The sequence below is a fragment of the Lissotriton vulgaris genome, chromosome 3_1 (assembly GCF_964263255.1).
Source record: "Lissotriton vulgaris chromosome 3_1, aLisVul1.2, whole genome shotgun sequence".
Classification (NCBI taxonomy): Eukaryota; Metazoa; Chordata; class Amphibia; order Caudata; family Salamandridae; genus Lissotriton; species Lissotriton vulgaris.
This window is the reverse complement of record NC_141689.1, coordinates 1,620,928,096-1,620,942,995: the sequence shown is the minus strand read 5'-3', so window position 1 is coordinate 1,620,942,995 and position 14,900 is coordinate 1,620,928,096. Positions and strand designations below refer to the sequence as shown.

Below are 14,900 nucleotides of genomic sequence, written 5' to 3'. Positions count from 1 at the left end.
GAAGGAGTCTATAGCCATGGCTAAGAATGCTGGGTTGGACTGGAGAGAGGAAATCATCAAGAAAGTAGAAGTGTATAGAGGGTCTCCACATGCCATCACAGGAAAGATGCCATTTAAACTCTTTAAGTGTAGGCAGCCGAATATCCTGGTAGCGCCGAAGGGGGCTAAACTATATGGAGTCTAGGTCTGGGCATGTAGAACATGGTAGTGCTTGGGAGATGAGGGAGGCTAGGAAAATTGAGGCTCACAAGAAGTATTTTGATAAGAAAAAGTAATTTAAGAAGATGGAAGTCAAGGTGGGGATCTGGGTCATTGCTAAGAGTCCATGCATGAAAGGAGGTTCTGCAGGTTATTAAAGTTTTCAACAATAAAGTTAAGATTGGCTACTGTCGCATATTGAATTTGAACAGGGTGGTGGTGCTCAGGGCTAATACAATCCCTTAGGGTTCAGTGAACTCAGGTGTTCCAGGGTGAAAAAACGATGGAATCCACAAGGGTTCAGTGGACGCTAGTGTTCCAGAGTTGTCTCCCAGAGGGTCTAGCAGGAGAGCTACCCCCCTGCTTACTCAAAGGAGTATGTAAGAAAGACATACTCTTTATTCATAATAAGGAGTATGTAAAGTAGACATCTCACATTTACATTGTTCTCATGTATAGTTTTGTATCATAAGTTGTGTTGCTGTTAAATGTATTAAGGAAGAGGTATGTGTGGCATCTTAGATGCCTGTATATGTTTAAACCTCTAAACTGAAGATAACCATGGTAGTAGAATGAGGCTATGCCATCCGGAATGCTTAGGAACTGTGGGGCAGACAGATCTCGTCAGCAATATTTGGGAATGAATGCATGGGACCCTTCATGTAGAATAAACCTAACTGTTGAAACTGTCTTCTGGCTTCTGGATTTTGTGTACAAAGGTCTAACTTGTATCCGTCCCTTTATAGCTGACTGAAGCATTAGTGTTCAAGTTTTGTTATCTCCTTGGTAATGTGTCTTTTTGATTTGTGATGTTTCAAGAATCTCTCACAAATCGTGAGACGGCGAGACCTCTTCTCTTTAATTTAGTGGGCGGGATAGAGACCTTAGTCACAAGGCCACTAGTGATAAATTAAATTTGAATATAATGAAATTTAATTAGTAATTGCAAGCTGATAGCAATATCATTAGGAGAATAGGACGTATGGAGAGAGAGAGAGAGAGAGAGAGAGAAAGAGAGAGAGAGGATATTTATTTTATTTGGGACATGGTACATTTCAAATAAATGTTTCCCGAGATAATGCAAACATAATTACTTGCGTGACATTATAAGTATCTTCTTTCCATAACCCTACTAATGTTGCATTAATAACCCATTTGGGCATACTGTTTCAGTATAAAAAGTGTTTTTTCGAGAGAACCTTGAAACACCATGTGATTGAAAAGACTTCTTAGCAACTCATACCATGATGACAGCAGAAACTGAATCCTTGATCTCAATGCATACAGATAGACACGCTAACCACCAGGCAACATGCACACGCTATGAAGTTTGCTAAAAACCTTTCTAAGACATATGACTCAAAAATATAATTCAGTGAAGCCTCACAGTTGATTGGAAGCAAGAGAAATAGCAAGCACGAGAGCATTTATTATTTATTTGTGGTTTCTGATTTCAAGAAAATATTTTCTTAGATAATGGAAACAAAAATATGTATTTGGCATTAACATAATATTTTTAATCTTACTCTTCTTCTATTAACAAGCAAAGTAATTGGACCTTTTGTGGAAAGTTAAGGATTCGTGTCTTCTTGTCTACACAGTGATCTTTTCCCACACATACGCCCATTCTTCTTCTTTGGCCTTTTCGCTAAAATCCCCATCATTTGATGACTGATCTCTTGCAACTGCGAGGTGGGGAAAATAAAGGGACTGCACTATAAGATGAGAGATTGTTGTAGGGTTTGTGCTGGAACTATCATTAGACTCTCGTTTACCTAGAGCTCAACATAGTTTCCACGATCTCAAACCTCAGTACATTTATATAAGGAACATTCTTAGCCTTGCACAAGTTTCTGAGCTTAGCTATACACTGATGGATACCGCCGCATAGGCGCTTAAAGATAGTCCAAAAATTGTTTGAGCTGGTCTCAACTGTGTATGAGACCCCATGGGACCTGAGTCATCTACATCAGTAGGCAATTTGATTGTGTTTTGAGAAGGATGAATGAAACTTGTTGATGTATGTGTGTTTTAGCATGATTGTTCGAAGGGATGTGTGGGACGTTGTTTGAATGTTGCGATTATTTATTATGGATATACAATGATTTTTTCAATCTGATATTTGAACTGAAAATTTGAAAAATAAAATAAAATATTTTTTCTAATATCGCTGTGGCCTTTTGATGTTAAGATAATTTTGTTCTAGTGAGCTTCGGACTAACTTCATAAAGTTTGGGACTCTATATGAGCCCGTATATTTACCGGATCTAGGCATTAGTCTTGTTCTCTGATTGTGTCTTGGATACCGCTGCATAGACAGCACAGTTAGTATAGTGTTCTGAAGACAGAAACCAATTCCACAGTACTTCTCAACCATGCCTGACCTTCTTCTAGATCCTGGAACAGTCACTGATTAATAGTCAGTATCCTAGCAACTTACTGGGCCAAAAATGAACACAGAAAGTTTCGCATGCTTAGACGCTCCAAACATGAGCACTAGAAACAAACAAAAAGTGATGGCACCTTTAACACATAATGCGATCGGTGAGGATCTTGTACATAGTGTGCTATACTCATTAACCTCAGGTCTGTACTCAATGTGTCAATACCTTTCTGGCCAAAAGGTTGCTCAAATGTGTCTCTTCTGCTGGGATGTGGCAAAGTTAATTCTGCTTAAGCCGAAACCCGACAGTACACCATTCAAACGTGAATTGCATCCAAACTCCTAAGTCCAGTGATGCTACTGCTTTACAGAAAATACCATTTTACACCATCTGACGCTCATGGTTCTCTGGTGAATGGGGGCTTCTGGGCAGGAGCCTTTGGAGTTGATAATGTGGAAAACCAAGCACAATCTAGGCACATCATTTTCTAGCCTAGTTAGAAAGCCAGTGGTGCTGGTAAAATGAGTTGCCACCAAAAGTGAGTTTACTGCTGATCACACGCTTTAAAATTGCATATTTTAAAATCGACTATTCACAGTTAAAATTATTGCATGGTGTGGGCACCCCCTAGAACTGGGGTACTGACTGGGCAGATTATTTTCAGAGGCAAATTTGGGCCATACTAGGTTAGGCTCAACTAGAATCAAACAGTTGAAGAATCAGGGAAGCAAGCATCAACCAATCAGGCACACCTCTGAATGACATATAGTGAAAGGGAAAAAACCTGCATTCCTCTTAGTCATAGGAAAATATGATACTGGTTTCTGTGAAGGAAGGTGGGTAGAGGAGATTCGTGATAAACTCCCACTGGAAATAAAAAGGAAGGAACATCACCTTACACTTCGCTTTCAGTAAGGCCCTGACAATCATCCTACTTTGCTGATTTAAGTTAGCTTTCTGTTTGGTTATGTCTTCTTAACAGCAAGAAGTCAGTCATCATGCACCTGGGCTCTACAAATATTAAACTCAAATTAAATGTGTTCAGTCTTTGGCTGGCCTAAGCATATCTTCTAGGTTAAGATGAAGTTCTAATTCAGAGCTGGCGCAGCTAACAGTAAATTTTCTATCATGGCCCTTGTGGGATGACTCTCCAAAATGGTGCTGCAAAACCTCATGAGCGCTCCAGGGCAGTACAACATAATGTTTCGATAGAACCAATCCTTATGGAACACTAGGCCTTCAGATGGGGAGTTATTGCCAATCAGAAGGTGTAACACATTCAAAATCCATATTTCAAAGGCATAGCTGGAAGCTTGCAGCATAACTCAGAGGCGGGGGGAGCGGAGATCATCGGGAGTATGTGCATTGAAATAGGGACATTTCATACATCATGAGCAGGGGCTGCTAACTCTGAGCAGATCTGGTGTCAGAGCTGTCCAGACAGTCACATTGATTGAGGTTAGATCTTTATTCACTAGCAAATTTCCACGCATGGCAGGGCATGAAGGTGAATTCCTTAAAACTCCCAGACTAGATGTACAGATTTGCAGTTGAAGGGTCCATGCAGTTTTCTGGATCATAACCTCCATTTTGTGCAAAAATTGCTTTTCAGATGTCACCATTCACATATCACCTGGACATCAAAGCGTTTCATATCTGACACATGTATGTGTCAATCCACAACCCATAATGTGCCCTCATGGAGAAACTAATTACCTCAGTTTTGCATTTTCCATGATGGTGTCAGTAGGACCTCCCACATGATAAAGTGACAAAGGCCTGTGCTGCAGCTCTGTGTACTGAGACAACTCCAAACATGTGTCTCTTCGCCATTACCTCATGAGGGGGCGGCAGCCGCCCTAAAAGATGAGTGGCACACTTTGATAGTACCCCTTAGTCTGTAGCGCCCTGTGCTCTGGTGGTAAAGCAGAGTCTCTACTGGGGAAAGGGGCAAAGAAGGCCAGAAGAGCAAATTTGGGCAGATAGGCCCAAACTTTAAAGGAGGCAAGGAATTTGTCTCTACAGTCTCTCTTTCTGAGCCTCTGTTCCTGATATATACGGGTGAGCCAGTATATGACAGCCAGTTTTCGGTTGCTTCTGAAGTGACATAATTGGGGGCTTAGGGTCATCACTTGCTGTCAAAAGAGAGTTCATTAGTGTGCAGAGACAATGCAGCCACATTCCCTGGCTGCAACCTATATCCTCAGTATCCACTTTGCTTGCTTTTCACTTTCTCGAGCTGATGTAAGTGCATCAATAAGAATGCGATGGTAATTTCATACCCCTATCACTTCACTCACCTTTTTTTGTGTCCATATCTTTCTCTTAACATTGAAAACATTTCTCTATTGGCGTTGAGGCAGGAGGTTCTTGCATTGAAGGTTGTTTACTTCAGCAGGCAGTTCGAGTAGCTTTTCTCTGCAAACCATTTGCCCGCTCACACACAAATCATTGCGGTAAAATCTTTTCATGCATTAAACTCCACATGGACTGAGGTGTTATTGACTCTAAGAAGTTTTTTACTCGTCTCAACTAAGGTCATAAGAAGTGCAAGGACACAGCGAGTCTGGTGGGGTTTCACCGGGTTACTGAAGAACCAAAAAACCGCCATGAACTGTAGACAATAACCTGCATTCAGGGGATCTGCGAAAACCAAAAAACACAAAGCCATTGATTGGTCTTACCTCAGGGTCTAAAAGATGCACATTTAAATATTGTAATCACCTAAGGGCCCAATGGGTACTTGTTCTTATGACATCATGAGCTGGGAGCAGATCAATACAGGCTCAAAGTCCTGCAACCTATGAATGTATTAAGGGTGGTGAAAGCAGGAGCAATGCACTTACATTTAAAACAGAATACATTCTGGTGAGAAAGGCGTCCCTTAATAATCCAAACATGTACACACATGAGCTGTGCACCACTGATGCTTTAATTTGTCAGGACAAGTTCACACGTGGAGTTGCGGTCGCTGGCATTTCATTGCTGCCTATTCTTTAATCCTCATCAATTTACTGTGGCTCCATTGAGTTTCACATTGATTGCAAAGTGGCATGAATCACATTAACTCCTGGATTTTACTTTCTAGGGTGCTGGGACTCGATCCAACGTACTCACGAAGCTGCATAAGGAATGGACATAATAAAGGGATGGGGAAAACAGAAAAGAAATATGTTTATTATCAACAAGATTCTTTCACTCTCCTCACCTAACCTACTAGGAGTACCACAAGGCTCCACCCAATCCCCCACTCTATTCAACCTATACGTCGAACCACTTACCGATCTACTACAGCAGGCAAACATCTCCTACCACATGTACGCGGATGATACTCAACTTTACATCAAGATCACCTCCATCGAAGATATAAAGACAATGGGCCTCATTTATGAAAAGTGACGCATTGCTGCGTGAAAACAGCGATGCGTCACTTTTCACTGCGCCCTCCTTGCGACACCAATGATGCGTCATATTTACAGTATGACGCATCATGGCGCAAGGAGTTACAGATACGTCAGTATTTCTGACGTATCTGTATGGCGCAGAAGTGACGCATTGCTGGAGTGTGTCACAAAAGTGAGGCAACTCCAGCAATGTGTCCTTTCACATGGGGCAGGCCCCATGTGAAAGGGCCTGCGTCAGTCTTACGCCTGCTATGAGGCAGGCGTAAGAAATTGACGCATTTGTGTCCCAGAAGTGGCGCAGTGAAATCTTATAGATTTCACTGCGTCACTTCTATGACCCTTTCTTGCATCAGAACGCCCCCCTGCATACATTATACCTGGCGTAGGTATAATGTAGCGCAGGGGTTTACAAAGTGATGCATCTACCTAGATGTGTCACTTTGTAAATATGGTGCAACAAGGCACATTTTTTACGCTGCTGGTGCGTCACAAAAAGTGACGCGGCGTAAAAGTGACGCACGACCTCATAAAAGAGGCCCAATGAATCTAGCTCTCGAAAAAACAGTCCAATGGTTAGCAACCAACTTCCTCAAGCTAAACTCACAAAAAACGGAATTCTTTCTAACCTCGCCGCCCAACAACTCCCAGGAAACAAAGGAATGGACCAAAATGATCACTGCTCTGAACTGTACAATATCGCTTGGAATCACATTGGATAAGAACCTTAACATGCAAACCCACATCAACTGGATGGCTAAAAATGCTCGCTTTCAGCTCAGCTATCTCAGAAAAATGAAGCCATTCATCGAAAATCCAGACCTCAAAACTGCAGTCCAGTCCTTAGTCATTTCAAGGCTGGTATACGGATGCTCTACCCTCTCAGGGCTGCCTAAAATCTCAACCGCCCCTCTAAAAGCCTGTCTCAACGCCGTAGCAAGACTTATAACAGGATCTAAGAAATTTGACCACATATCACCACATCCAAAATGCACTAAATTGGCTACCTTACGAAGCTCTTATGCACTTAAAGATTGCTTGCATCACTCGCAAGGCATTACTCCACAACACCCCACAATACCTAGCTCAGAAACTTACCTTATCAGGAGGAAACAGACACTCTAGGAGTGCAGACAATCTACTCCTGAAGCCTTCGCAGTTCAACAAGTCTAAAATCTCCAACAGAGCATTTTCTGGAGCGGCACCAAGAATCTGGAACTCGCTTCCGCCAGACATCAGAAAAATCGTCCCAATACCTCTCTTCAAAAAGGATGCAAAACTATTCTTGATGATCAAATTCCTCACTTAAATCTGGACAGTCACCACGCTAACTCACAACCCCAAAACTTGACTACATTCGTCGTCCGCACGTGTGCACTATATGTGATATCTAATATTCTGTTCATTATGTCAAGCGCTCTGATACCCTACCTTGGGTCTGGCTAGCGCTATAGAACACTCTAAAAATCAAATAAATAAATAAATAGCCAAGTCTTTTACAGACTACATCAATTTAACAACACATGTATGAATGATCCAGTGCGCCTGGTCACAAATCTGTATGGGTGTAGTCATATTTCTTTGTAAAATTGGCAACACCTTACTTTCAATGTGGCCATTTTCTTTTTACTTTTTTGTGTTGTTCTGTGGTTGGATTTATATAGAGTTTGATTCTATTACAAGAGCTGAAGGCATTAGTGGACAAACCTAAACCCTGATCTTACTAGCATGCTTAGCCCCTGCACCATAGGGTGTGCTTGATTGGATGGATGCTGTTTTGCAACATGGCCTATGTGGGAAGTGTATCTGTTTTGTGATGCATGATACAAGATTGGAGCTCTTATCCTATCATTAATGTGTTTAAGAGTATAATTATAATTGTAAATGGTATTCATATAGCACTTACTACCCCTGACAAGACGTTGAAGCACTTTGCAGCAAGTAGCATGCTAGTCCGTCACCCAAGATTAGAAATTAAAAGTTAGTAGATTAGTACATTTTTTGAGGGGGCATTAGTTGTGTTATGTTAGTGTTCTTGTTTTCTTGTGTGTTTAGTAGAGTTTTTAGTAGGGAAAGGATGAAGGGAATGGATTTGAAGGGGAAGCTTTAAGTTTCTTTTGTAAGTAGTTGTTGTATGTGTCTGTTAGTTGTGTTACAAGGCTAAGACATGATGGGAACGTCTGAGAAGGAAGTTAAGTTTGGGTGTTTATAGTAGTCAGAAATGTTTGGGATGAATCAGAGGGAGGGATGGGACAAAGGTGCAAATACATACATGTGCATAGAAGCAGCAATATGTACATAGTCAGATGTGCACATTTATCTAGTAGTGAATTATGCAAATTTTTTCATGACCTTCTTATGTTTTTGGTAGCAGGTATTTCCTCCTCTATATGTGCACCTATATGTACCAAGAAGCCTCAATTATGACTTTGTCTTATATACATGTGTATCTGGTGGCGTAGTATACATTTCTTTCCCTTGTATAAATGTTTCTGCTTATATAACAGGAAGCATATAGTTCAATGTGCAATGACACATACATAATAAAAACGTCATTTCTATGGTGTGAGAAGCATAGTTTGTCATTTCCGTGAATACTGTTTTGCACACTTTGTCTTGTGAGTTTGGCTTCATCTGAGCCAGCTCTTGACTAACCTTATGACGTTAAGATGGCTGACAGTGGATTGTAAGTGTGTGGGTACTGAATTGCATAGTTTGGCTGCCTGAACAGAAAGATTTTCCACTTCATGTATGTTGAAATGTTGAGACCAGGAGCCATTCCCTTCCTTTGTTGTATGTATTTGTTGATTTGCTTACTGATGAAGGGTGGTCCTTTGGCATGTATTGCCTTGTGAGTGATACAAAGCAGCTTGAAGCCTCATATTCTGGCATATTCTGGCAAGGTGGTAACCAGTGTAGGGCCTGTGTGTACTTGGGCTTTACATGTGGGAGGAATCTGGCGGAAGGATTCTCAATTCCCTGTAATCTTCACATAGTTGACAAAGGTGAGCCATGATGCAGACCATTAGTGGTATCTAGTGTAGACAGAACTAGAGAGATGGTGGCTTGAACCTTGTGAGGGAATTTTAGGTGCAGGATGATGCGTTGCATTGTTTTCATTGTAAGAAAACTTGATTTGGCTACCTTAGCCACTGGTGCATTCATTTACAGCTTGGCATCTGTGGTAATTCAGAAGCTTCTTACCTCCTTAGATATTTTTGGAAGTGATCGTAGATCACCAGGCATCGTGCAGAGAGGGTCACAAGTTTTCCAGTTACCACAGCTTAGTATTTCGGTTTTGGAGGCATACTCTTTGAGATAGCTCCATGTCATCCATTAGTCAGCAGCCCACTGGCAACTGAAGATATTTGATATTCCAATGTCCTTGGGGTTTTCCAATTTCAGAAGAATCTGTGTGTCACCTGGATAGTTATAGCAGGTGAAGTCAAAGCCGTTGATCAGATCTGGTAATGATTTCATATAGATGTGGAGGGACTCCTGCTTTAATGCTGTATGGTTTAGAAGAGATTGCAGGAAAATGTATTTTTTTTTCTATTTTGTAGGATATGATGCGATCCAAGCAAGAGCTGTATCCTCTGTTCCGGCTTCCTAAAGTCATTTGATTAGTGTGTTGTGACTCACTGTGTCAAAGGCTGCTAAAAGGTCCAAATGAAGACGGGCAGCAACCCAGTTCTGATCTACTGTGTTTTTAAGGACATCCCAGATAGAGATTAGGGCTGATTCTGTGCCGCTTCCTGGATGTAATTCAGTTTGGAAGTCAGATTGTATAAAATTGTTTCAAAAACCTGAAAATACTGTACCACTAATGATTGCTGGTAGCCTAATAATAACAAAGAGAAATATTGCCTTCCATTGTCATTCAAGTAAAGTTCCTCCTGCCAGGAAGTGGTTCAAAGGGATGGACTACATTGCTAAAGGAGAAGTATCAGTGTATACGTCGAGAGGGTGTAAAAAAATACATTTGCATGATATACTACTTGCAATTTAACAGTATTCATGCTGCAAACTGTCCTTCATAATGTATATAAACTGAGTCAGATGGGACGTTTGCTTAGTCAACTAATGGATTACTGTGGAATGCTTCAAATGTGTAAACAAATTTATTAAACAAAACAACGAGAGACAAATTCCATCTATGATGCTATGTTTATTTAAATGTAAAAAAAAGTTACAATGTTTGACATGTGTGAGGCACCCAATGTGGATCCTTCCATGTAGTATATTTAATACACATGAATTTTTAAATGGTTGCATGAGTTATTCCCCCAAGGTCCCTTGATACACCAACCACCGCATCATCATCCTGAGCCCATCGAGCACCACAAGAGCACCACAATAACATAGATTGTGGCAGGAAACCTGCTGGTCTTATATCTGTGCCCAAGGGACACTCACCGACTCTCTGGTGGACTAGGAGCTGTTTGACTCAGGAGATCTTGGATGGCCCAAGAAGGCCAGTTCAGCTTGTTCGCTCGGGTCCTTGGTATCCTAAATGCTGGCTGAGAGAGCCACAGAGGTGCAGACAGTCAGATCGGCAGGGGGGAGGAACCCCTTGAGGCATGGCCAGGACCATCATAGGGCAGGGGCGTAACACAGGCCCCCGCAGCCTCCGCAGTGCGGGGGCCCCCAAGCTCCATGATGCCCCCTCAGCAGAGCACTTCAGCCGGAGAGCTCCCGATAGAGTCCGGAGGGGGCCCCTCTACTTACCTTGCAGGGGGGGCTCCTCAATTATTGTTATGCCACTCGTAAGGGAACCCAGCAAAGGACTCCCAAGGCGCTGGCTGATGTGGGATAGAGGGCTTGATTCGAGGCCCCCCTGCGCCCAATCTGCTCTCTGCTTTCACCCCGGATGGCTTGCGTCCTGATATTTGATTACCTATCTGGAGGATTTGCATTAAGAGATGATGGCACCCGAAGGTTATCAAAATTCTATGCACTTGAACAAGCGCATTGGGTGCCTGCCAGGCCCCTTAGGCCCAGTGCAGCTCTAGGACCGAGGTGGTGCAGCCGCTATCATTCAGGGATGGCAGGCCACCACTGAGGGTCTGTTTATTATTGACATTGACAAGGTCTCCATATTCCTTTATTACACTACTCAAGTGCAGACGCAGCTGTAATGTTTATGGGTGTAAAGAACCTGTTGTGGGATATGAGCATTCAATACGCCATACTATTCCCAGCCTGCTAGAGGATGAAAGCTGAAGGAAAGGATTCCTCTTCAATTTGCCTGCTGAGGGGAATGACTGGCTGGACACATATGACACGGAAGGCATGCTGTCTCAATTCTTTGAACCAGTTGGGCCAAGCATCCGGAAGTCCTTCACGCCAACAGATTAGCGCTCAGAGAGAGAGTGCAATTTAGGCAATTGCTGGATTGGGGAGCACTGAGCGGGAAGTGGACCTGATCTCGGCTCTGGGCAGGGACTGAAGTCCCGGGTGGGCTGAGTTGAAGGTTGTTAGAATTTGTAGATGCTGTTGTATTTTTCATTATTATTTGTAGGCCGAGTTGATTTTCCTCTATATGTGTGAGCTATAGGCCTATGGATCCATCTGATGTATACCACACAATTTCATGCCAGTGTTGACTTGGAATGGAAGGAACATTGGGGCATATTATCAAGGGGGTTTATCTCCGCTTTTTTGGCTTTAAAAGCCAAGAAAGCGGAGATAAAATTATCTCCCTATTACCTAGCTGTCGCTAACACCAGTTAGCGACAGCTAGTAGGAGATAGCGACCATCTTGGGCCCCACTTTGCATGTCAGAGAAATTTATCACTAATGACATGCAAAGTGAGTGTGCCAAGATGTTAGCGACTGGAAACAGTCGCTAACATCACTATCTCCTATTACCAACTTTTAGAGATATTCGCATTAAGCGCGAATATCTCTAAAAGCTAACACCTGCCCTGAGCAGTTCTTAGCCATGTTATCCAATGGGAGGTGGATAACATGGCTAAGAGCATTAGCTCGGTAATGCATGAATATCGCTGACTTTTCAGCGATATTCATGCATTGCGGCCGATTTTTATCGCATTTGCGATAAACCTTGGTAATACCAAGGTTTATCTGCGATAAAAATCGCCGCAGGTCGGCGATAAATTTTTGTCTCTAACCAAGCAATAGCGATAATTATCGCTATTGCTTGGTAATATGCCCCATTATATTTCTCACATGGAAGGTCAAGGTCTCAGGGGCATATTACCAAGCAATAGCAATAATTATCGCTATTGCTTGGTTAGAGACAAAAATTTACCACTGAGCTGCGGCGATTTTTACCGCAAATAAACCTTGGTATTACCAAGGTTTACCGCAAATGCGATAAAAATCACCGCAATGCATGAATATCGCTGAAAAGTCAGCGAAATTCATGCATTACCGAGCTAATGCTCTTAGCCATGTTATCCACCTCCCATTGGATAACATGGCTAAGAACTGCTCAGGGCAGGTGTTAGCTTTTGGAGTTAGCGCGAATATCTCCAAAAGTTGGTAATAGGAGATAGTGATGTTAGCGACTGTTTTCAGTCGCTAACATCTTGGCACGCCCACTTTGCATGTCATTAGTGATAAATATCACTGAGATGCAAAGTGGGGCCCAAGATGGTTGCTATCTCCTACTAGCTGTCGCTAACTGGTGTTAGCGGCAGCTAGGTAATAGGGAGATAATTTTATCTCTGCTTTCTTGGCTTTTGAAGCCAAAAAAGCGGAGATAAACCCCCTTGATAATATGCCCCTCAATTTCTCTAGTGTGCAAACCTACATTAAACTACAGGGTGCGCACATAGCGTTTTTATTTGAGACATACCTCATTGCAGAGAGGGTGGCAAGGACTTGTATATTTTACTCTATATTTAGCATTTGTGAGAGGCGTGTTGATTTTGATTATACCAGGAGTTCTCTTCCTGCCCATTACAGAAACAATGAATGCAGAAGGGAGTTTTATAATTATTAGAGGTAGACTTGACAGCAATTATATAGCTCTGATTTACATACATACTTCAAATGCCGACCAACCCACATTCGTGCTTGGCCTGACCCTGCTGCTCACTGTAGTCTTACCCTACCCTTATATAATGAGAGAAGACTTCAATTGCATTAGAGACACGGTAATGGATAGGTCGCATCCCCATTCCACCATCTGGTACACAAACACTGGCCAAACCTTTCACAGACTGGATGTCCCAGTGGGAGGTTGTGGACTCCACTTAACCCTCTAACAAGAGCGTACTCTCACTATTCTGGGGTTCATGACTTGTATATTCGCTTGGAAAAATATATGTGCTCAACCCAGCTCCCTACTGTGGTTAAGTTATTCATGTTGATTATTTGTAGGGATGAGTGGAATTCGCAGAGATTTACTTTGCCGAGTTCTGCGGAGTTACGTAAGAACTCCGTGAGATTCCGCAGAGTTCCGCCCACTCCAAAGCATTGGTAAACTATTTGTAATCCAGTGTGTTCCCTTTTAACTCATCGGTGGCAGCCCCCAACCCCCAGCCACCTAGGAACTGCGCTGAAGAGAGTTGTCTCTAGTCCACCCCGTCTTCGAAATGCGCTCAGATTGGCTTTGGTTTCATCCACACCACTTGGACTCATTTTCTTTGTGGTTTCCACACAGAAGCTCGGCTGTAGTTTGTGAATTGATTCAGGAAGAAGAGATACACCCCCTTCCCCCTTGTTAGGAGAACACTGTAAAAAGGAATCTCTCACCCACAATCATCTTCTCTATGGTATCCTGCAGAACACTACTGTGGCTTTTTCTCTTAGCCCATTGATGTCATCATTCTGACAATTATTGGAATTAATAGAATACAAGTCCATGGCAACACAATCTTAGCTCTTTCTCTTATTAAAATGAAAATGATTTAGCAGTATGAAGTAAAAAAGTGTTCTCTAATGAAAGGGGCACAATGGACTATTGTCAGATGATTCATTAACAATTGCTTTCTAACGAGTAACGATTGTAATGGATTTGAACCAGGGCCAAGATTCACAGTACAAAAACGTCAGTGCTCATCAACTACTACATTAAAAAATATTTTTTCATCAAAGGTAAACATCAGTACATCACCAAAATTGCTTTGCATCATGAAGTGCCAATCTCCCTATTATCTAAGCAAAAGAGACACACCGGGTGGGAACATTATAAACATCCATTGCTCTCCATGCTAACACAGATTTCCCAAAATAGTGTAACATCTTTTTGAGAAAACCTAACGTCAAACGAAGCCAGCTACCAACAAAGGACAGGCAGAATATCCGGTGATACTCTTATAACTCAAATGCAATCATTTAATTTAATGTTAAATAAGTGAACTTATAAACGCTGCCCAGGTTCCATTTTTGGAGCCCTGTTCACCTTCAGAAGATAAAGTCAACTTCCAAAGAGTGCCAGGCACTAGATAAACTATATAATAACACACAGTCTCCACATAAAAAAACAACGGATTATAGTATCGGAAAGGTCAGGGACAGGAAACCTTCTACAAAAATCTGAGAGCGTCAGCTCACATCACTCAGGAAATTTAAAACCAATACTATTCTCATGAGACGAGCTGTAATTAAATTCTCATACACACACAGTAGCCGTCTAGCAATTGCTGTCTGTCTAACTGCTGCCAGGAGCAATGTCACCAAAAGCTTTTTGTCAAGTGATGCTGCCCCCACTTCATCTGCGAACACCCTACCCGTGGGTGTGCCCTCGGACTTGTACCTTCTGTGTGGCAGCTGGAGGACAGGATGGTGCTGGGAGGCTTGAAGATATATGGCAGTTAGTGGGAAAAGCATTTTATCTTCACAGATGTGGATTGCAATGGTCTCCCTGCTCCACAAGGAAGCTGTCGGCAGGGTAGCAGCAGCCTATATCTCACAGGCTCTAGTCATTCAGTCCTTCGCAGTGGAT

General features: G+C 42.3%; 1 protein-coding gene across 1 annotated transcript in view; it reads right to left on the bottom strand.

The window, feature by feature from the left end:
• Positions 1–3,377: 3,377 nt before the first annotated feature.
• The window catches only part of LOC147728263 (thioredoxin-like), a 119,976-nt gene continuing 108,453 nt past the window's right edge, over positions 3,378–14,900 (bottom strand). Inside the window, exon 5 of the mRNA XM_086963762.1 lies at positions 3,378–3,449. Within this exon, the coding sequence (XP_086819888.1) occupies positions 3,378–3,449 (72 nt within the window). The remainder of the gene's footprint in view (positions 3,450–14,900) is intronic.